This window comes from Mobula hypostoma, chromosome 4 (genome assembly GCF_963921235.1).
Source record: "Mobula hypostoma chromosome 4, sMobHyp1.1, whole genome shotgun sequence".
Classification (NCBI taxonomy): domain Eukaryota; kingdom Metazoa; phylum Chordata; class Chondrichthyes; order Myliobatiformes; family Myliobatidae; genus Mobula; species Mobula hypostoma.
In genome coordinates this window covers 122,988,738-123,012,971 of record NC_086100.1, presented here as the reverse complement: position 1 = coordinate 123,012,971, position 24,234 = coordinate 122,988,738, and the positions used below count along the sequence as shown (strand labels likewise).

The 24,234-nt window shown below is 38.7% G+C and overlaps 1 protein-coding gene across 6 annotated transcripts in view; it reads left to right on the top strand.

Moving 5' to 3' along the window:
- ttc29 (tetratricopeptide repeat domain 29) overlaps positions 1-24,234 on the top strand; it is a 374,025-nt gene that overhangs the window by 172,729 nt on the left and 177,062 nt on the right. For all 6 annotated transcript variants that reach the window (XM_063045042.1, XM_063045046.1, XM_063045041.1 and 3 more), the window contains exon 7: positions 1,252-1,337. In XM_063045042.1, coding sequence (XP_062901112.1) covers positions 1,252-1,337 — 86 coding nt within the window. The remainder of the gene's footprint in view (positions 1-1,251; positions 1,338-24,234) is intronic.

The window sequence follows — 24,234 nt, the reverse complement described above, 5'->3', positions numbered from 1 at the left end:
CCCTTCTCCATTCCTCTCTCCCCACTGATCTCCCTCCTGATACTTATCCTTGCAAGTGGAACAAGTGCCATACCTACCCCTATACCTCCTTCCTCACTACCATTCAAGGCCCAAACAGTCCTTCCAGCTGAGGCGACACTTCACCTGTTAGTCTGTTGGGGTCATCTACGGTATCTGGTGCTCCCAGTGTTGACTCTGTATATCGATGAGATGTAATGTAGATTGGGAAACTGCTTCACAGAGCAACTACACTCTGTCCAGCAGAAAATGTGGAATCTCCTGATGACCACCCATTTCAATTCTACTTCCCATTCTCATTCTGAAAAATCAGTCTATGGCTCCTCTACTGCTGCAAAGAGACCACACTCAGGATGGAGGAGCAACACCTTGTATTCCGTTTGGGTAGCCTTCAACCTGATGGCGTGAACATCAATTTCTCGAACTTCTGATAATGCCCCCCTTCAGCATTCCCCTAATCCTGTTTCCCTCTCTCACCTTATCTCCTTATCTGCCCATCACCTCCCTCTGGTGCTCCTCCTCTTCCTTTTCTTCCATGGTCTTCTACACTCTCCTGTCAGATTCCCCCCCTTCCCCAGCCCTTTACCTCTTTCACCAATTGACTTCCCAGCTCTTTACTTCACCCCTCTCCCACTCCCAGTTTCACCCACCACCTACCACCTTGTACTTCTTCCTCTTTCCTTCTTGTTCTAACTTCTCATCTTTTTTTCCAGTCCTGAAGAAGGGTCTCAGTCCGAAATGTCTATTCCTTGCCTTTTTCCACAGATGCTATCTGGCCTGCTGAGTTCTTCCAGCATTTTGTGTGTGTTGCACCCTTTTAAGAGTAACTTCTTGTCAATAAATCTTTGGAATTGTTTACTTGAAGAGCTGTGGAGAGTGAAGCAATGAACATATTTGAAGTTCAATAGATTTTTGGAATATAGAGGAGTCAAGACTTGTGAAAACAGATGTGGAAATGTGGATGAGGCAAAATCAGATAAGCCATGATCCTATTGAACAATGGAACAAGTAATGAGATGTGATATTAGCATTTCTGCTTCTATCTCTTGTGTTATTATGACTATGAATTTAACATAAATCCTTTTAACTTCATCCTCATAATGTATAAAGAAGATCAGGTATTATGAATAAACTTCTAGTTCAATATATTTGGTTCGTAACTCAAGCAAATTTAGATTTTGAGTTTTGAGACAACTAAATAAAATTGGAAACACTTGCATTTCTTTCCACCAGGGGGCGATAGAAAGATGGAACTAGCAGCCTTATATCGAGTGGCTTTAGGTTATCTTAGTACTGGAGAACCAGACACAGCAATAGCTGTAAGTACTACGTTGGTATTTGATCTTTGGCTCTGAACATTCAACCTTTGTTCAGTACATTACATTTTTGAGCAATGAACTGGCAATGAAAACATGAATATATTTGCTGTCCTGTAAACACTTTAAGAAGGAGTTTTAGTTAACATGGTGTGCCTTATTCCTATTAACTTTAAAAATGGACTTAATTTCTAGCATTTCTGGAAAGAGGTGAATTGATCCAAAATCATTGCAGCTGCTTTTCACTTTGAAAATAACTGATATCCATCTGTGTGGTGCTGAAAAGTAAACAGTGATGCTCCTTGCACAAATTTCCAGGCCAAAATATATCCATAATTGTTTAGTACAAGTACATAGTTCATTTTTTGATGATGTATCACATTAGTATTCTGATAGTTAAAATGAAAACTAATGTAAAAGTTAAGTTGGTATGTTGTTGAGAGGGCTGTTGATTCTACTTTTTTTATTTCATTTTGTATTGCAGTTTATCTTTATAGCTTCCATAGCTCTTTTTATTGGATTTTGTGTATTTACAGTAATGTTTTTATCAGAGATCTTGTTAATGTACAAAAGAATTGAAGAAAAATCTGTTAAGCAGAGTAAACAGAGCAAGTGTGTTATAAAACCAGGGTGGAACTCCAAAAGAAATATAGATTCTTACAAGGATAAGGCAAACTATGCTGCAAAGGAAGAAAAGAAGTGGACAGTGACTACCTAGGATATAGTACTTTCTTTCAGGTATCTATAATTCCCAGTTCTCTCCTAGCCGAAGTAGCAACCCCACTTTCCGTTTTCTGCCACTGAGATTTATTAGAGCAGTTTTTTGATGGTTTCTGAATTCTCCTTCTCCATTGGCTATTATTCTAGCTAATTATGGGTTGAGAACCCTATACATCTTGGTAATTCTTGATTGTGATTTCTCTTTGTGCCTGTCTTTAAAATTAGTACAAATTGGATAACTTTTTAAAGACACATACGTGTCTAAGAAATGTGGAGAAATGTGAGAGATAAACAGAAGAGAATGGAGACCGCACGGGAAATCTGGGGAAAACAAAGTCTATGGAATGCAGGAAAATAAATGCAAAAGTGTTTACACACAGAATAAAACTGCAAAAAATAGGGGAAGCAGGAAAGTTTGAGCACAGAGAAAAACAGACAGAAGTAGCGAGATACAATTTTTACTGTTTATCGATGAACAATATATTTAAGTGTTCAATTATATCAAAATAACTTGTGCTTTTTCTGTGTATGTATCAAGGAAGTGTCCCTGGTAAATATTACAATAGATCAAACTTCATTTTGCTATATTGCTAATATCAAAATTTTTGGAAATTTAGCAAACAGAAACTATCTATGCTTTATTTTGTTAGTGAAAGAATAAGCAACATTGCCCACATGCAAGCAAAGTTCATCTTAAGTAACACAATATTTAATATTTTAATTACCTAATAGTTCCTAGATTTAACTTTGCAGCATTATTTATTATTTGCATACTGTAATTTTATTGGTCTTTTATGTTTGCATTGTACAATGTTGCCAATGAATACTTAACATAGAATATACCGTAGAATCCAATAATGTCAACAAAGAAAAAAAGCAAATGTTTTATTTTTAAGAACCATTGTGTATAATTTACATTTATATTTTATTATATTAATCATCTCTCCTTCTGAGTGGAGCTCAGATGTATAGAGGCTTTAGATCATAGTTCCCTCCTCCCTTAGGACATCTGCTTATCATTATACTGAGCTTGCTAGCTTTCTACTTTGCCTTGTGGTAATATGCTGTTCATTGCCAGGCCAAGCCTCAGAGACATGCTAAAGAGGTCCTGCCATGCAGCTCAAGACTCCTGGGGTCTCTGTGGTTGTTTCCCTGCTTTTCCATCAGAGTTTCATCTCCGTTATCCTGTTGTAATGTGCCCACCTCAGGCTGTCTTTCTACGGAAGGCTACAGTCAAGATCTAACAGCAACAGCTGTTGTAAAAGACAACCATTTCCTCCCACTGTTACCTCATTAGTGTTTTCCCATTCAAGTACAGAAACATAGCTACAATTGAATATCGAGGAAGAATGCTTATTGAAGATATTTGCTACTAAATAGAATGTTCACAGTATCATTGTATATAGTTTGTTTAAAATAATATATAATTTATTTTGTGATTTTTAAAAATTAGTGCAATATTTTTATGATCTGAGTCATCATTTGATGTGTAAACAAAAGCATTGACAGATACAGTAATTTCTGAAATATATGCCTATGCTATTGAATCCATTATTTAACTGAATTAGAGCAATTTACCTGGATCATGGTATCTGTGACTAACCCAATATTTCCCTTTCTAACACTTACATTTGTCCAACAAAATATGACAGAAAATATCTCACAACTATTTAATAATATAAAAATATAAGATTATACTTGTTACTTATCTATGCTGAACTTCAGCATAAAATTTCCATATTTTTAAACATAACTTAGGATATTGTGAATTGCATTGCACGATTCAGCAATTAACTCATTTCTACAATTTAGATTAAAGCATTTGTTGGGTAGCCCAATAATTCAGTGATCTTACAATAATTGCTTTAATACAACATTCACAAAAAGAACTTTTAATGAAAAGTATGGCATTTTGTTCAATGAAATTACAAGTTTTTTTTAATTCACCAAAACCTAGCTGAATAAGAGAAACATTCAAAACTCTACATGTTTGATTTAATCAGAGAGTGCAAATTACTCCAGTGAAATTAAATGTAAATAAAATGAGAAAGTAACAATTTTTTTGAAGCATAGATGTGGCACCTGCTTACCTCTTGAGCTTAATTCTGTAATTGTGATTATTTATATAATAGAAAAAATATGGTACTACTTGTTTCTATTCTTTGTTATAATGTCAGAAATTGCCATTGCAAAGATGAGGTATCATGTTTTATATGAGATATGCTTGAAGATTTTCAAGAATTGAAAAGGTATTTGGTAGGACTCTCTTTATTGTGAATCTGATAACAATTCTTTTGGTCCAGTATCTGAACGTACTCCCAGTTTTAAGAAATGCTCTTTCATGATTTGATTCATTTTGAAGCATTGATTAATTCATTGTCAAAATTACAAATGAAAAAAAAACAGAATAAATTAATAATATGTAAGACTTTAATCCCTGCATTTTAAAAAAAAATAACCTGCCAAGTACATAAGATTTGAATGTTTTTCAGTCATAGAAGATGTCTTATGAATTTAATTTTAGAATGTAATGTGCTCAAAATAATGTGATTTTTCATGTATAATTCTATGCAGCATTAAAAAAAACTTTCTGATGTGTGAGAATAAAGGTATTTCCTAATGTGCAGTGCACCAATGGAGGTTTAGTTCTGGTTTAGGTACTGGTTGGTGCTGAAGTATGTAGATGCATATACTATGATTTTGAGGTCTTGAGAGGATATTTCAATTTGACAGCAAAGTATATTGCCATTGACATAACTGTAAGATAAAAGTAAAACAGACACCCAGACCAGAGCACTATTTTCAAAAGAGAACTCTGGATATTTTCTGCACTTGCACTCACCAGTCACTTGCTTTTAGCAGTTCCTTCATTTTCTCCTTGGCAGTTATACACCTTGCATCTTTCATGTTCCCTATGACTCCCATTTCCTCCATGTCATCACAGGCTTCCATTCCTAAACAATACAGATGCCCAAAATTCTCCATTTGATGTGCTGTACACCTCCTTCCATTACAGCACATCTGTGGCTGCTGGTTTCATGTATGCTTACGTTCAGCAGTGCACTAGCTTGTTTTGTCAATAATCATTTATTTGTTGCTGAAATAGAAGCAACCATTACATCTGACCTCTCTGTTTCATCAATTATGAATAGATTATTGGATAGGAACATCTGCAAAACCTTGCAGTTAGAATCACCTTCTGGCTGGCATTAGGTAAAGTATTAAACCTGTGTTTGTTGTCAGACCAAACCCTAGTGGGATGACTGAACAATTTAAGGAAACAAAAAATTCCCAATGGCAAGCAACTAAACTTGCTTAGAGCCTTTACTGTGAAGTAGCGACAGCAAGAATTTCTTCATTTAATCTTGTTAAGCTCTGAATACCTCCATGAAAATGTAAAAACTCTAGCCCATGAGCTGTTGAATTATAACCCTATGAATTCAGAAAACAAACCAAATTGGCTACAGGTTGGGCTAGATGTGAACTTGTAGCTTGAGAAGTGTAATTATCAACCACTTACCCCTTCAACACATCCCTCAATAATGCTAAGGATACCATAAAAACACAAATGTTACATAATTTTGGGAATTCCTACCTTTAGGTTTGGTAGCCGAGAACTACAGTAAGTGCAGTAATGTATTGCCATTAGTGTGTGGTTTATTGCCACTGACATAACTGTATGATAAAAGTAAAGCAAACACCCAGACTAGAGCACTGTACTCGAAAGAGAACTTGCACCCTTGTACCCAGTTTCTTCATTTTCTCCTTGGTGGTTATGGAGGATAATGCAGGGAATGGGTGAGAAACATCAGAGAAGAGAGAGAAATCAGGTTTTATTAGAAAGAAAGATATACTCCTAAAATGCAAAAGAAGCTCTTCAACTCAAGTATTCAGTGCTCGAGTGTATTCATTAAACAGACAATTACTTACAATCACATTTTTCAATCCACTTCCCCTTTTCTTTCAAACCCTTTATGTCAATCTACTTTTCCAAACTAATTTTGAATGTTGAAATGGTTTCTATCTCAGACGCTAACATTGGAAGTAAAGTCCATTGCCTCAATCCTATTGTAAATTGCTGTTCCTTGTGGCAAATGTTCTGAATCTATTACAATTAGTAACACATCCTCTTTCTTGATTTCTTTACTGCCAATGCTACAACAGTATTTCTAGCAGTGTTCCTAACAACCTGAAGCTGTTGTTTCCTGATTAGAATTGAAAAAAGTTAAGAACAGAGCTATCTTCCTAATCTTAAATTTCTTCTTGCAAATTCAGCAGGAGTACACCAGCATAGCCAGGAATTTAGTTGGATATATTTAGATTAGATTATGAAGGCACTCAGTCCTCGTTTATTGTCATTTAGAAATGCATGCATTAAGAAATGATACAATGTTCCTCCAGTATGATATTGCAGAAACACAGGACAGACCAAGACTAAAACTGACAAAAACCACATAATTATAACATGTAGTTACAACAGTACAAAGCAATACTGTAATTTGATAAAGAGCAGACCATGGGCACGGTAAAAAAAAGTCTCAAAGTCCCGATAGCCCATCATCTCACGCAGACGGTAGAAGGGAGAAACTCTCCCTGCCATGAACCTCCAGTGCCGCAAACTTGCCGATGCAGCACCCTGGAAGCACCCGACTGCAGCCAACTCTGAGTCCATCCGAAAACTTCGAGCCTCCAACCAGCCCTTCGATACAGAGAATCGAGCACCATCCTCTGCCAAGCGCTTCGACCCCACCCCGGCCGCCGAGCATCAAGCAAAGCCGAGGACTTGGGGCCTTCCCCTCCGGAGATTCTGGATCGCACAGTAGCAGCGGCAGCGAAACAGGCATTTCAGAAGTTTCACCAGATGTTCCTCCGTGCTCTCACGTCTGCCTCCATCAAATCAGGATTGTGCACAGCATCCTACTTGACAGATAACAGCTGTGTTGCACCTCTATCTTCTCCTGTCCTTCAAACATATTGGGTCCCTATCTTAAGCCAAAGTTTCAGGGACTGTTGGAGCACATTCTCCAGCTGCCCTCACAACATTGTTAATATATAGAGGTATGGCTGGGATGAGAGGGTCAAGACTGGGATCAGCAAAACAAATGTAATGCTGATTAAAAGTGGCTCTCTGATACAGGCAAACCTTAAGCAAGTAGTTACTACTTAACCAAGTAAGCTATATTTTGAAACAGAATTATTTATAGATCTGCAATTCTTACATAACAATTAAATGTGCTGCAAGGAGCATTAAAAGGCTGACAGCATGATTTGGTATCTTTTTGCCGCCAGGGTTTGCATTCATGCACTATCAGATTTAGCTGAATGTTCCACACTTACCCAGGGGATATCCTTTCAGGATGATTAGTTAGGTTCCTCATGAAACTTTGCAAATAGGCTTATACAAACAAAATACAAACCTGATCTTAATATGTTAAACATAAGAGATTCTGCAGATGGTGGAACTTCAGAGTAATACATACAAAATGCTGGAGGAACTCAACAGGTCAGACAGTATCAATGGAAAGTAATAAACAATCAACGATTTGGGCTAAGTTCCTTCATTGGGACTGGAAAGGACAGGTGAAGAAGCCAGAATACAAAGGTGTGTGGGGTGGGGTGGAGTGAGAAGTTGGGAGGTGATAGGTCAAAAAGGTAAAAGGCTGAAGAAGAAATAATCTGATAAGAGCAGAGAGTTGGACTACAGGAGAAAGGGAAGGAGAAGGGACATCAGTGGGAGGTGATAAGCAGGTGAGGAGATGAGAAGGGGTAAGTTTGGAGTGGAAAAAGAGAGAAGGGGAAGGGGGAGAAATTACCAGAAGTTAGAAAAATTGGTGTTCTTGCTCAGGTTAGCAGCTACTCAGACAGAATATGAGATGTTGCTCCTCCAATCTAAGAGTGGCCTCATCATGGCAGTAAAAGAGGCCATGGACTGACACGTAGGCATGAGAATGGGCAGTGGTATTAAAATAGTTGGCTTGATGCAGACAGAGCAAAGGTACATGACAAAGTGGTTGAAAAATCTATGTTAGGTCTCACTAATGTAGAGAATGCCGCACTAAGAACACCAGATACAGTAGATGATCCTGACAGACCCACATGTGAAGTGTTACCTCACCTGGAAGGACTGTTTGTGGCCCTGAATGGTGGTAATATTAAGATATTAACATACCTTAATATGTTATTAGCCTTTAACTTGAACGTTCTCAAGACTATCTGAAAATTAGATCAAAGAGGGTTTGGGTAAATAAAAGGAAAGACAAGAAGATTGCCTTGATTTTCCCTGTTGGATGATTGACTTTCAGATGAGAGTATGTGGCAGTTAAGTTCCTGTCTTAGCTCCTTTATTTCCTTTTCTGGCTTCTCCTATATTTTGTAATCATAAACACTTAAAGTAAATAGCTTTAGCAAGCCTGTGGATTCTTACCTCAATGATTTAGTGCCTGGTTTACCTAAGAGTTTCCTGGTTCAACGGAAGTATATAACTCGCTCTAAAGTAAAAAACAAGAAGTTTATAGACCTTTCCTGTGTAACTGTTGTTGATGATCTATTGAATAGAATTGTGTAGGATTATGATACTGGACCTCTCAGCTTGGAAGAGGCATGCAATTAGAAGACAATTAAAATGTGGACAGAGCTGTACTTGGACAAAGTTGTACATTACAAAATCATAGAATGGCTACTTACAGGAGGGTGACATTAATTCCATGCCTACTGCCTGCCATAACTACTTACAGAACACAAAAATGCTAATCAATTCATGCCACCGCTATTCACCAGTTCCATCCCCGGAGCTCTTCTATATAATTCAGAGAATTTTCCTTCACTATGTATTTATCCATTTTCTCTTTGAAATCTACAGTGTAACCTGCCTCCACTACATTTGCAAGCAATGTATTTCAGATTCCAGTCACACTATATAATAAAAGGTTTTTCCTCATGTCACTACTAACTGTGTTCCCCTTTATTTTATTAACAGTAACTTTTAGTCCTTGGTCACTCTACCGTTTCAAATGGTTCCCACTGCATTCTATCTAGACCATTCATCACTTTATATGTTTTTATCAGACCTCTACTCAGCGCCTAAAGTACACAGTTCTAACTTCTCTAAACTATCCTTGTAACTGGTATCCCTCATTACAGGAGCCATTTATATATATATATATTTTTTGGGGCCCTGTCTAATACGTTCACATCATTCCTATAAAAAGGCAACCGAAACTGTACACAGTACTCCATTTGATAACCACTGTAATATAAATTTTCAGCACATCTTCCCAAGTTGTATACATTATACCTTAATTGATAAAGCCAAAATTGTGTATGCTTTATTAACTATCTCTAGCTGCCCTCCCACTCTCAATTACCCCATATCTTTTTGCCCTTGCACCCCTTTTAGAACAGTGTACTGTATTTTATTATATTTTGTCTCTTCTCATTCTTCCTACCAAAATTTATCTCTGTCAATTTCTCAGTCCACAATAAAAAGCCATGTTTTATGTCATCCATAAATGTTAAAGTTGTGGCTTGCCCATGAAGTCTATTCAGCAATGTAGATCAAAGAAAGCAATGACCCCAATAACTGATTTCTGAAGAATGTCAGAATGCACTTACTCCCCATCCAATAAACCATTCACAAAAATAGGAGTAAAAATTGGAGAACCTATTGTCAACTTTGTCCAGTTATTTGAGTTTGACTATAGCAAATGACAATATTCTTTGTAATCTTGACCCTTCAAAAATCTAAAATTTGTGTCAGCAGTTAGACCAGTCTAATTAGATGACCTGATCACAAGACTATTTGCTCTGTTTGCCACATGAAACAATTATTTACCAGTTGAATTGTCCTTAGTGCTGCTAATTGGATTGCAGACTTTTACTTTGATAAACACGATTGGAATTAAATGCTAAACATGTCTCAATTCACACCATGTTTTTTTATTGCATATCAATGCATTTTACTCCAAATTTAACATAAAAAATTAAGATTATTTCTCTCATATCTCAAAAGGTTGACAAAAATCTGCACAGATAATTTTCATTTGAAAATGAAATCATCCTTGAGGCTATGAAATTTTAAATGCCATTGAGGTAGAATGCCATAAAATGGTAACCATATATGGCTGTTGACCATTAATGTATGTCTCAGTATGTCTGATTTATAGGATTTGAAGTCCTTTCAAGTGGGATGTAAATGTACAATTTGAAATGAAGATTGTTAAAATGAATTAGTATCAGAACATATGTAGCAAATGTGTAATTTATATTAGATAGCAGAAGGCAGCATTTACCATTTACGCAGCCTAGCATATTTGTAGAAATGTTATAAGTAATTTTTTGAGACTGTCTCATATGAAGGAACCTTTTCTGTTACTGATATACACAACTGAACCATAGATGTATGTAGAATTCCCTCTGCACATGTTTTAAGAGTAGGTACTTACGTTGCAGTGCTGGCCCCAGCTGGCCTGAAGCCCAGTGCAGGACTTATTGAAATCATTTATTAATGCAAATCTCTATCCCTCAAACTGAAATAGCGTTCATTTTGGACCACATGAGGTCTCTTTAACTATACCAGTGACACTACAATTCTACAACTATGATATTTAAAGTTGCAATTAAAATTTAGTGCTGAAATCAATATTATGTTATAATCTCATTATAAATGCCAGAATTTGTATCATATAGTAAACTGTTTGGCAGCTATAATTGTAAAACAACAATAGCAAAATATTAATATTTATACTAATACCATAGTAATTTGAAGGTTATTGGATCATAAATTCTCTTCAGATATAAAGCTCAAGCTTTTTAAAATCCTCTTTCAAGCCCAATGAAAATATCATTCAATTTCTTAAACCTCAGTTTTGTACGCACCACTGCAAGGGCAGTGGAGGGTATTTGAAATAAACGCAATGACCTGAAGAGACAAGCCAGAGATAAGCTGGGCTAGCTCTCTGGAGTGCCAGATCTACAGGTTGAAGAACCATCAGTGGAGGAGAGGTTGTTCTCTAGGGAGGAACATATTTGTTTAATCAATAAACTCTGCAGTCATTTGTGTGGATAAATATAGCTTGATGGGTTGGCATTCATAGTCCTATGCAACATTAAGAAAGCAACAGTGACAGTTATTTTCAGAATGAATCTTTTTACTTTTGTGCTGCTTATCTTTTGTATTGATCCAGATTTCAATATAACTTTTTTCATATTTAAATTTAGTGTTGTAAAGTAGGAATGCCATATTGTAACAGTGTTGTTAAAAGTTGTTCCAGACAATGGGAAGCCTTTATTTTATAGTTGTGAGCAATGAAGCAAAGAACAATATTTTAACAATGTTTTCTTTCCAGAATTAGAAGTTCGTCTATTATAAAACATACAATATTAGGTCAAAAGCATTAACATTCAGTACTCATGTACATATCCTTCTGATCAAGTGGGAATAAGAAATGGAGATGGACAGTCTTAAAGGAAAATATTGAGCTGGTAGTACTACTTGGCTGAAAAAAATGAATCAGTGATTTGAGGCTCTTGAGAACAGGTCTGTGAAATCAATATCACAAGATATATGTTCTCCTGTAATATTTTAATTTTACTGATTGAAATATCGAGAGCACACCAAAAATCCTGTAAATTTGACTTAAGAGTTACCTATAGGATCAGTATGGGGCCACAGAAATGGTTGAGCTTCATGTAAATTTAATCTGATTCCCACCAAAGGAAATTCTGATGTCTCATAACTAAAGTGCATCCAATGGTGAATCAATTGTGAATTCAAAGTATACGGTTAATTTGAAACTTTAATCTTCCTTACTTTGAAGTGCCAAAGGGCTTCTCAATGAGATTTTCACATTATAAAGTTATTTGGAAGAGAAAGAAGATAAGTGAAGAGGTGTCAGAGGGGTAAAGTTTATATCAGTCTTCCAGATTCTATTTCTCCATACCCACAATAATTGTACCCAAACTTTGCTTTAGTTTGTCTACTTCAGGGTAATTGGAATTAGTTTAGTATTGTCACATATACCTAGCTTGTCTTGTATACTGTTCATTGGATCGGTCATTACGTAGTGCATTTGAATTAGAACAAGGTAACACAATCACAATGCAGATAAAGTGCAATAAAGGAAAGGTACATCGCATCCAGAGTTTCTCCGGTTAGCGGACACATTTCCCTCCACGCCTCTCTGACGTAGTGGGGAACCGTGTACGAGGCAAGTTACAGCAGTGGTTTGCCATTGCCTTCTGTCAGGTGGGTTTCCAAAGAGATCACCAGCTCGTAACCCAGCATGGATGGAAAGCGTGCAGGGGAGCTGGCACTGATGCTACTACGCCACCAGCCAGGTCTTCTAGAGAAAGTGCAGTGCAGGTAAAACAAAGTGCAAGATCATAATAAGGTAGATTGTGAAGTCAAAAATCTATGTTGCTGTACTAAGCAACCATTGATAGTCTTATAAGAGCAGGGGAGAAGCTGTCCTTGAGACTGGTGGTGCTTACATTCAGGCTTTTGTATCTTCTGCTCAGTGGACGAGGAGGGAAGAGAGAATGTCAAGGGTGGTGGAGTTTTTCATTATACTGAGGCAGCAAGAAGAATAGACAGAGTCCATAGAGAGGAGGTTAATTTCTGTTATGTGCTCAGCTTTCTATCTCCTTCCTGTACTCCGATTCATCATTATTTTAGATACAGCCCACTAAGGTGGTGTCCTCTGCAAACTTGTAGACAGAGAGCAGAATCAGACCATGCAGCCATGAGTGTACAGAGAGCAGGAGAGGGGGCTGAGGACACAACCTTGTAGGGATCAGTGTCTTGAACAACCTTAGCAGAGGTGTTGCTGTCTATCCTTACTGGAAGTCAAAGATCCAGTTGCAGAATGAAGTGTTGACTTCCAGGGTCCAGAGTTTGGTAATGAGTTTGCTTAGAATTATAACAGTAGTCTGATGCAGATGTCTTTACTATCCATGTGCTTCAGAGATTAGTGTAGGATCAGGAAGGTGGTATCCACCATACAGCTGTTTAGGCAGTAGGCAAACTGCAGTGAATCAAAGTTGTTTCGATGGGAATCCGTACAGGCATCACTACAATAAATAGCTGTCTATCCCCGTGGCAAGCTAGAAAGTCCAACTGAAACCAAAATGTAGGAAAATACCGAGAGTCTGGTATGTGAATGATTCAAAGTCCTATTAGTCTTGTATCTGGCTCACTCGTTTGTACAGAATGTAAGATGAAAGATTAATAGTGCAAGAAGTGTGTGTAGCCATAATTGGAAATCTGGATTACAGGCACAACCAAGATCCAGACTGTGGGCCAACTGTGTGAATGGCACTACAGAGGGCTCCTGGAACAACAGGGGTTAGCTAGTTGAGTAGGTTTGCAGCCAGAACCAGGCCCTGGAGTGCTTGTATAATTCCCACTTCCTTTAAAATCACTGCATTGACTGGAAAATGTTATATTACTGTGAAATAAAATACTGTGCTTGGGTATCAATAGAAGTAACGTCTAGTCATCTGAAACATCTGCAACTCCAAGACCACTGAAGTCCTAACAGTACCTGGAATCTGTTTTTACAGTATTTGAGTGACATTTCTGATACGGTGCTGAAGAGAAAATTGTGAGATATAGCAGAGATCTACAGTTGTTCAGAAGGATACTAAGAGTCAAAAATAACAGGGTTGTTATCATGGGTGACTTTAACTTCCCTAATATTGATTGGCACCTGATTAGTTCCAAGGGTTTAGATGGGGCAGAGTTTGTTAAGTGTGTTCAGGACGGATTCCTGTGGACAGGCCGACCGGGGGAATACCGTACTAGATCTAGTACTAGGTAGTGAATCGGGTCAGGTCACAGATCTCTCAGTGGGTGAGCACCTGGGGGACAGTGACCACCGCTCCCTGGCCTTTAGCATTATCATGGAAAAGGATAGAATCAGAGAGGACAGGAAAATTTTTAATTGGGGAAGGGCAAATTATGAGGCTATAAGGCTAGAACTTGCGGGTGTGAATTGGGATGATGTTTTTGCAGGGAAATGTACTATGGACATGTGGTCGATGTTTAGAGATCTCTTGCAGGATGTTAGGGATAAATTTGTCCCGGTGAGGAAGATAAAGAATGGTAGGGTGAAGGAACCATGGGTGACAAGTGAGGTGGAAAATCTAATCAGGTGGAAGAAGGCAGCATACATGAGGTTTAGGAAGCAAGGATCAGATGGGTCTATTGAGGAATATAGGGAAGCAAGAAAGGAGCTAAGAAGAGCAAGAAGGGGGCATGAGAAGGCCTTGGCGAGTAGGGTAAAGGAAAACCCCAAGGCATTCTTCAATTATGTGAAGAACGAAAGGATGACAGGAATGAAAGTAGGACCGATTAGAGATAAAAGTGGGAAGATGTGCCTGGAGGCTGTTTAAGTGAATGAGGTCCTCACTTCTCTTCAGTATTCACCAATGAGAGGGAATTTGATGATGGTAAGGACAATATGAGTGAGGTTGATGTTCTGGAGCATGTTGATATTAAGGGAGAGGAGGTGTTGGAGTTGTTAAAATACATTAGGACAGATAAGTCCCCGGGGCCTGACGGAATTTTCCCCAGCCTGCTCCACGAGGCGAGGGAAGAGATTGCTGAGCCTCTGGTTAGGATCTTTATGTCCTCGTTGTCTACGGGAATGGTACCAGAGGATTGGCGGGAGGCGAATGTCGTCCCCTTGTTCAAAAAAGGTAGTAGGGATAGTCCAGGTAATTATAGACCAGTGAGCCTTACATCTGTGGTGGGAAAGCTGATGGAAAAGATTCTTACAGATAGGATCTCTGGGCATTTAGAGAATCATGGTCTGATCAGGGACAGTCAGCATGGCTTTGTGAAGGGCAGATCATGTCTAACAAGCCTGATAGAGTTCTTTGAGGAGGTGACCAGGCATATAGATGAGGGTAGTGCAGTGGATGTGATCTATATGGATTTTAGTAAGGCATTTGACAAGGTTCCACACAGTAGGCTTATTCAGGAAGTCAGAAGGCATGGGATCCAGGGAAGTTTGGCCAGGTGGATTCAGAATTGGCTTGCCTGCAGAAGGCAGAAGGTCGTGGTGGAGGGAGTACATTGAGATTGGAGGATTGTGACTAATGGTGTCCCACAAGGATTTGTTCTGGGACCTCTACTTTTCGTGATTTTTATTAACAACCTGGATGTGGGGGTAGAAGGGTGGGTTGGCAAGTTTGCAGACAACACAAAGGTTGGTGGTGTTGTAGGTAGTGTAGAGGATTGTCGAAGATTGCAGAGAGACATTGATAGGATGCAGAAGTGGGCTGAGAAGTGGCAGATGGAGTTCAACCCAGAGAAGTGTGAGGTGGTACACTTTGGAAGGACAAACTCCAAGGCAGAGTACAAAGTAAATGGCAGGATACTTGATAGTGTGGAGGAGCAGAGGTTATCTGGGGGTACATGTCCACAGGTCCCTGAAAGTTGCCTCACAGGTAGATAGGGTAGTTAAGAAAGCTTATGGGGTGTTAGCTTTCATAAGTTGAGGGATAGAGTTTAAGAGTCACGATGTAATGATGCAGCTCTATAAAACTCTGGTTATGCCACACTTGGAGTACTGTGTCCAGTTCTGGTCGCCTCACTATAGGAAGGATGTGGAAGCATTGGAAAGGGTACAGAGGAGATTTACCAGGATGCTGCCTGGTTTAGAGAGTATGGATTATGATCAGAGATTAAGGGAGCTGGAGCTTTACTCTTTGGAGAGAAGGAGGATGAGAGGAGACATGATAGAGGTGTACAAGATAATAATAGATAGAGTGGATAGCCAGCACCTCTTCCCCAGGGCACTACTGCTCAATACAGGAGGACATGGCTTTAAGGTAAGGGGTGGGAAGTTCAAGGGGGATATTAGAGGAAGGGTTTTTACTCAGAGAGTGGTTCGTTCGTGGAATGCACCGCCTGAGTCAGTGGTGGAGGCAGATACACTCGTGAAGTTTAAGAGACTACTAGACAGGTATATGGAGGAATTTAAGTTGGAGGGGGTATATGGGAGGCAGTGTTTGAGGGTTGGCACAACATTGTGGGCCGACGGGCCCGTACTGTGCTGTACTATTCTATGTTCTATGTAATTGGAACTTGGCCTTCACTGAGAGCAACTTAGGCATGAGAGCACGTGGAAGATCTTTTAACAGCATGTAGGATATTGAATAATAACAGACTCTAGAACCTGTATCTTTAAAGCCATTGCTCATCAGACAAGTTCAGGTAGGAAGTGGACTCTATGAAGACTTCCTGGGACTAGGCACTTTGCTGATAGGCATCTTTGTCTGCTGTATCACAGTTGCTAATACTGTACATTTGGCCATAACAGTTTCTCCAATAACAGAGTGTAGCCAGCAGTGAAACCACTCACTAATCATTCTTTGTTAAGTTGTAGTACACTGAACCTCAGAAGGTATTTAAGCTGCCTTCTGTCATTTCTAACAAACTAGTATGCTAAGTTCCAGATTCTTTTAAAGACGTTCCATGTTAGGCCATATTACTATTGACACAATTTTATTGATTCCCAATGCAAAATGAACTCCACTTCCTTCGCCTGTGAAGTACAGCACACCCTATTCTGGATAACAGAAATATTGCACCCTAAACATTACACCATCTTATTTCCAAGTCCTAAGTGAAAACATGTATACAGAATTCAAACACGAAAATAAAACTGAAGTTAATAATACAATGTCATTAAATTCAAAAGCTACATGGTGCAGATGTTAGAAATCTGAAATATGCCAGATATAATTTATACATCAGACATCATTTGTAGGGAGAGAAAAACGGAGTTCGTGTTTTAAATAGTTTGATCTGACCTGCATATTAATAATACAACTTGACTGATTCAACTACCATAAATCAGTTACCCAATATTAAAACAATATTACCCAATAGATAATGTTCCTATAACCAATCATTGTAAATCTACAGATGCTGATTTATTATTGTTGTTATTTTTGTTGGGAATGGAGGGGATGAAAGGGTTAACTAAAACATGTTTAATTTACTAATGATCATTACACTTCATATATTTCCCTATATCTCTTTGGTCATAGGACAAATTTTTTGTGACATTAAGTGCTACATCTAAAGGTGTCCAGCACTAATTCACCATTTCACCACCTGCTCTTCATAACCTAGTGTGCTGGCTCCACTGCATCATAACATGCCAATGTCGAGACTAGTCTCAGTCCATGTTACTGTGGCACTTGTCACGAGTCATTAGGCTGTGATGTGTTTGATTGATTTCGTAATTGATTGGCTGAGTCATGTAAATCCACTGTGCGCACAGATTCAAAAGGCATGCAATATCAAAAATTAATTAAATTTGTGAGTGCAAGAAACAATTTTGAAAGCTTTACAATATTTAAACAAGCAGCTAGTTTTGATGAACTTCGTTTATAAGAATAAAAAAATTATGGCAAAGGACATGATTTGCATTCTCTACAAATGATAACCCACTTATTGAAAAATTAATATTGTTGATCCACGGACATCACTATATACTGTATCTGAATAAGTTCAAATATTTAAGAAGCAATTGGTTCTAAAGCATTTCAGCCATTATGATAGTTTTCCAATGTAAGTTCAAATGAGAGTCTGCTAAACTAGTGGTAGCTGTGGCTGAGGCAATGATACAGTGGATTCCAGTTAATTGGGACACCTCGGTTCCAGTACATTTCAGCCCAATTAAGTGGCTGACCCAATTAGCTAAAATTTTATGGAAATATTTAAAAAGGTATAAAAAAAGATGAACTACTATTTAACTGAGTAACAAATTATGCATTTAAATGAAATACTGAACAAATTAGAACACTACCAAAATTACTACCGTACAATAAAACTGTGTATTTGTTCCTAATAGTTATCGATGGAGGAATTCATTCAGTGTATGTTGCCATGTTTTTTGATTGCCTATAAATGAACAAATGGATTGCCTTCATTGGCTTCTTGCATGAAGTAGTATTGTAATCCAACAGTACATTTCCTAGACATCCTGTGTGGTCACTAGCTCAGGTTCAGATGTTCCATTTTCATCATTTTCTCTGTCTTCATATTTCCCACCTTGGTGTTTTGATACAATTTTTTCTGATGATTGCATTCTTCAAATCTGTGACACAATTTTTAAAAAAGGCCTGTTTCATCAGCTTTGTAAATAACATCAGCACAAAATTTTTGAAACAAGTCGGGGAGTTTTGTAGATTTCAACACTCGTTATCTCTGCCAGCTGACGATGACTGATGACTTTCAATTTGATCTAGTAGGGTAATTTTTTTGGCTCGTATCAAATCTTTTTGTGGCATCTTGACAAAGGTCTTAAATTTTTTAAAGTCATAATAAAAAATAAAATTATCAGAAATCACTGCCTTTTGAATTGGCATCTGTTGGCCCAAATGAAAGTTCAAAGCACTACATACAACCTTGAGGTTCGTCTTTTTGCAGGCAGCCACAAAATAAAGGAACACAATAGAACCCATTTTAAAAAAACACAATAAAAACTGTCCATTGCCCAATGTATGAAAAAAATAAATCATGTAAACAATTTTAAAAATAAACAGATAACACACTGAACATGAACCACAAAGTCCCTGAAAGTGAGTTCACAACCATGGAATCAATTTAGTGTTGAGGCAAGTAAACTTCACAGAGTAGTGAGCTAAACACTACTTTGCCCTCATCCTTTATGCCTTGATCTTTTTAATCTGCTCAGCACTTAAATTAGCCAAACATTGGTTCATTTTTTTTGTTCTCAGGCCTAGGCTCTACCACTTCGATCCAGCCCCAAGTTTGCTCCAGCAATAGCCAAACATTGGTTCATTTTTTGCACTTGGGCCCCACCACTTCAATCTGACCCTAAGTCCACTCCAGCAATGGCCGCTATGGGCGTACCTGCATTCTCAAGAGTCCAATTCGAGAGATTCGAGTCCAATTTAGGATACTGCAAAAAAAAATGGCAGGTTTGTACAGACGATTCAAAAGCATAACTCCTAAAGTGAATTTACAGGCTATGAATTGCAGAGGTCATAGTCCAGAAAAAAATTCATTAATAGAATAGTTAGTAGTTTTGTTTACTGCCTGTAAAGCATCACCATGTCTTGCCAGCACCTTCTTTACCAGATATTATGCCATTTAATGGATAACATAACACAAGCACATGCAAATGATGCTATTTAAAAACTTCTTTGTAAGCACAGTGTAGTGCCGAATGGCCACACAGTACACACAACTGAAGCTCGTTACAAAATGTTCAACAACAGTCTCTTGCCCCAATTAAGCCACACAGTGTCCCAAGTAGATTATGAGAATCCTAGCTATTTTCTTAATTAGTTTTTGTTCTTTAAGGGTTGTCCCAAATAAGCAGCTGCCCCGATTAATGAAGGCCCAATTAACCACTACATACTGGTTTAGTAGTAGTGTGATCACTCAAGTTAAGTCTGATGTTCTCCTAAGGTGTTGTCTCCTGGTGGGTCCTCCGGTGGCTGTAGAGGCCAATCCAGGATCTACATGCTCTGATGCAGTGTGGGCAAGAATAAGTGGTGGCTGTGATTAATGGCTGGGTACTTTGGTTGTTCATTCTCTCCTTTTGCAGCTGCCACTTGCTTTCTGTAGCACAGTGGAGGTTGCACTCATGTTGTGCAGCTCCCTCTTGAACAGATTTCTTCCAGGTGTATCTGTTGAGTGCAATGTATTCCCATATTTTAGATGTAATGTTCAATTTTTTTCAAGCTGAATTTGATGTTATTTTCGAAGTGTTTCTTTTGCTCACCAGGTGTTTGCTGACCTTCCTTCAACTGGGAGTAAAGGATTTATTTGGGGAGACATGAGTTAGGCATCTAGTGATGTGACCTATCCACTGGAGTTGGTGTTGCTTTATCATGGTGGTGCTGTTGTTCATGTTGGCTTCCTCAAATATGCTGGTATAAGTGCATCTGTCCTTCCAGCTGTTCCTCAAAATCTTCTGTAAGACTCTTTGGGGGTATTGTTCCAGGGTTTTCAGGTGCCTGTAGGTGGTCCATGATTCAGTTTCATACAATAATGTAGGAAGGACAACTGCTCTACAGACCAAATATTTTGTTTGGACCTGCAGGTCACAGTGTTCAAAGACTCACATCCTTAATCTTGCATAGACTCCACTCACACTATTCAGGAGGTGTTTGATCTCTGAGTCGATGTCTACTTTTGAGGAGAGAACGCTGTCAAGGTAGGGATTGAAAACAAGACCCAGGGCCCTACATGCCTTGGCAAGGGTATTCATGATACATTGGAGGTCTTATTCAGAGTGTGCTGAGGTGGTATTGAAACTTGCATACTGAAGCTCCATGATGGTGGTGGTGCTGACTTTGTTCTTGGCCTTGATCTACCTGACCTGTTGTCCATTCTATACAAGATTAGGATTCCCTATGGCAGGTCTTGGCCAATGAGGTAAAGGATGACAGCAATAAAGATACCAAATAGGGTGGGTGCAATGATACAGCCCTGTTTGACTCCTGTTTTGACAGTGACGGGTCCTGATTCAGTGCCACTATTGCTGAATACTGTTGCTGACATGCCATTATGAAGTAGCCTCAGTATTAGTATTTGTCATGGCAGAAATGTATTGATCGTATACGCCAAAGAGCTTGGCAGTCTACTGTATCAAATACCTTTGTTAAATCTATGAAAGCCAAGTGCAAGGGTTGCTTTTGTTCATACCATTTTTCCTGTAATTGCCAGGATAATGTCTGCATTACCTCTAGATTGGTTCTTCTGCTTCTTCTGAACCCTCTTTTTTTTCATGAGTCTGATGGACATGGTGGAACTGATCAGGCGATGATCTGTCCAGCTATCATCTGTGCCAATCATGGCCCTTGTGATATTCACATCATGGTGGTCCCTAACTCAGACAATGACATAGTCAATGAGATGCCACTACTTAGATCAAGGGTGCTGCCATGATGCCTTGAATTTGTTTTTCTGGTGGAGGAGAGTATTTGTAACGGTAAGATTGTGCTCGCGTATATGGTGACTGTATATGTGCACAGTACACTGCTTTAGACCATTGATTCAAGGGCTCTCTGGAGTTCCATAAAGAGCACTGACACTGGCCAACTTAAGAAGACAGAATAGGAGAAGCTCGAACTCCACTCCAGAGTTCTCATAGTTAGGAACTGTACGTCACCTAAATTGCTGAGAGGAAAGAGAATTTCCTGAAGAATTCCAGAGAAAATTCTGGGGACTTGAAGAAAGTATAGTTTTTAAAAAGAAATAATGGGTGCCAGGATATGTTCGTTTCCTGAAATTAGGCATCCCTGGGTGCCCAGTATCGCTTGGTTCTCAATCAGCCACAATATACTGTGTTCCTACATGCCAGAAGAGGGAAAGGGTTTTCACTTGATCCTGAAAATTTGATTGAGTCAGTAATAGTAAATGTGCGCAGTTACATCCCAGCTTATGAGAAAAGACGGATGCCCTTAGCACTGCTGACAAAATGCAAAGAGAATAGAGTCTCTTTGGGGGGGGGGGGGTGAGGGATTCTGTTGAACAAAACTGCACAAGATACATTTTAAACTGTTTTCCCTTAAGTCAGCCAGCTTGTCTTTCTATTAGGTTGGAAACACCAGAATAAACTGTAATCCATGAGGTGCTATGGGGTCTGAATTGTATGGGTTGGTTTTGGTGTCCTAATGGATAGTTAATGTAGTAGATAAATTAGAGCAGCAATAGGGATAGTAGCTTTTGGTGATCATGGAATTTGATGATTTCAGGAAATGGGGAGGAGTTGGTGATTTTGGGAATTGTGGGAAATATATTCACATGTACTGGAGAAAAAAGAGAAACTGCTGCTTCTAAACCAGAAGCAGTATTAAAAATGTGCTCAGATGTTCCATGTAAGTGGATTACATGGAACATCGGATAGACACTTGTCTTGACAGGTTTTGCAAGGCCTGGATATCCAGCAGGCCTACAAAACACTAGAAAAGACGTCAAGTCTAGACTATGTAGCCTCTTTACAATATTGAAAACAATGACTCGCATTCTAGGTTGTATTTTGAAATTTTTGATAGCAAGAGAGAAAATGTCTGAGATCCATGAAGATTCAGATAATTCTCCTGAGTCCCAACTTTGGAGAAATAAAATTATCCTCACTGCTTAAGGATTCAAATGGATGAATCCCTGCGTAATTTCAGGGTTAATTACAGCTGCTGGAATAAAATCATTATGGCGCTCATTTCAATTATTGTTTTATTTGATGGTAACAGTACATTGCCTGAATAATTTACATAGTTATGAGAGAGAATTTGCTTTGGTTGACCACATCATTGCTGTGGGTGACAATTCCAAAATATACCTTATAGCACACATACAGCATCTGATTTGTTCACCATTTTACGGCTTACCTATATTTTCATCTGGCTGAAGAATTGCCCAGGTGCTGAGCACTATCAACCAAAAGAAAACTAAGTGGAAATATGTAAGAAGACTTGTTTATAAGAAGTAATTTTTGTGCCATCGATATCCATCAGGAAGAAAGCCAATGAAAACTGTCTCTTGAGCAAGCCCTAGGATTTGCAGTAGACCAAAATCCATCGCGTGTTTTGGAGTATTCAAGATGTTAGCATTCCCATAGTCCAATACTATGAAAGTGTAACTGTGGCATTAACAGTCGGAATGTCTCACTTATGCTGCTTGAACTTGAGCCTTTAATCTACTAAACTGCTGTTGGTGTGGTTTTAAAAAAAGGTGTTCAACCATTTGAACTGAGAAAATGAATTCCTACTTTGAAATAGTTCCAGAAGAACATTCTAAGTACAGTATTTATCCGTTCAACAGCACAACACTTTCAGTGTAATTTCATTCTTTTAACCTACCTAAATTCAATGCTTTTCACGTTCAGATCTTTTTTTAATCTTTATGATTTACTTCTTTACTTCCATGCTCTTTTAATCGCTTAAACATCAGAAGGCTCATGCTGGAAAATATACATTTCCATACTGAACAGTGAGCATTTATCACCACTCATCTGCTCCCTTCACATCCCGTCCTTAAGTGAATGTTAGGTTAGAACTGGATGCAAGGAAATGCCAGTATTTATCCCCTTAAGTATCCACAAGTTTAAGACTCTTGCAAGAGCATATTAAATTCCTCCTGGGAGGGGGGAGAGGATGGCGGCGCAATAGCAGCGCGCACGGCCACTTCGGTGATGATATCTGTAATCTGTCAAGTAGGGGACCGTGCACAATTCTGATTTGATGGAGATAGACGTGACAGCATGGAGGACCATCTGGAAAATTTCTGAAATGCCCACTTCGCTGCCACTGCTACTGTGTGGTAACTGGAATCTCCGGAGCTGAAGGCCTCGAAATCACCGGCTTTGCGTGTTTCAGCAGCCGGAGAGAGGTCAAAGGCACTCAGCAGAGGATGGCGCTCGGGAGGCTGTATCAGAGAGGGTGGTTGGAAGCTCAGAGTTTTCGGATGGATGGACTCAGTGTCGGCTGTGGTCGGGTGCTTCCAAGGTATTGGCACGTTGACGGTGCCTGGAGGTTTATGGCAGGGGGTTTCTCCCTTTTGCCACCGCTATCGGGGACTCAGGAGTCGATCGACTTGGGACTTTGAGACTTTTTTTTACTGTGCCCATGGTCTGTTCTTCATCAAATTATGGTATTGTTTTGCACTGCTGTTAACTATATGTTATAATTATGTGGTTCTGTCAGTGTTAGTCTTTGATTTGTCCTGTTTTCTGTGATATCACTCCGGAGAAACATTGTATCATTTCTTAATGCATGTATGCATTTCTAAATGACAATAAAAGAGGACTGAGTGTTCTCATAATCTAATCTAATCTAAATTCAGTACTGTTGGCTGAGCTCTGCTGTTTATTTAGTAGCTGCACTGCAATATTGGAACTCACATAGTACAGCAGCAGAACAAGAACCTGATGTAATTTCCCAAGGATTGAGATCTGCACTTGATAAGTTGTATGTGTAAGCTAACATATGGCATATATGATACAACATGATAAGTGGAAATTATCTTCTTTGTTAGGACAAATACAACAACAGAATATAATTTTAGAAGGTGATAGAATGGGAAATGTTGATGTTCAAAGGCATGTAAGTAACCTTGTACATCAATCTTTACAGGAACTGTGTAGATGCAGGAAGTAGAGAAAAAAGCAAATTGGATGTTGGCCTATGTGCA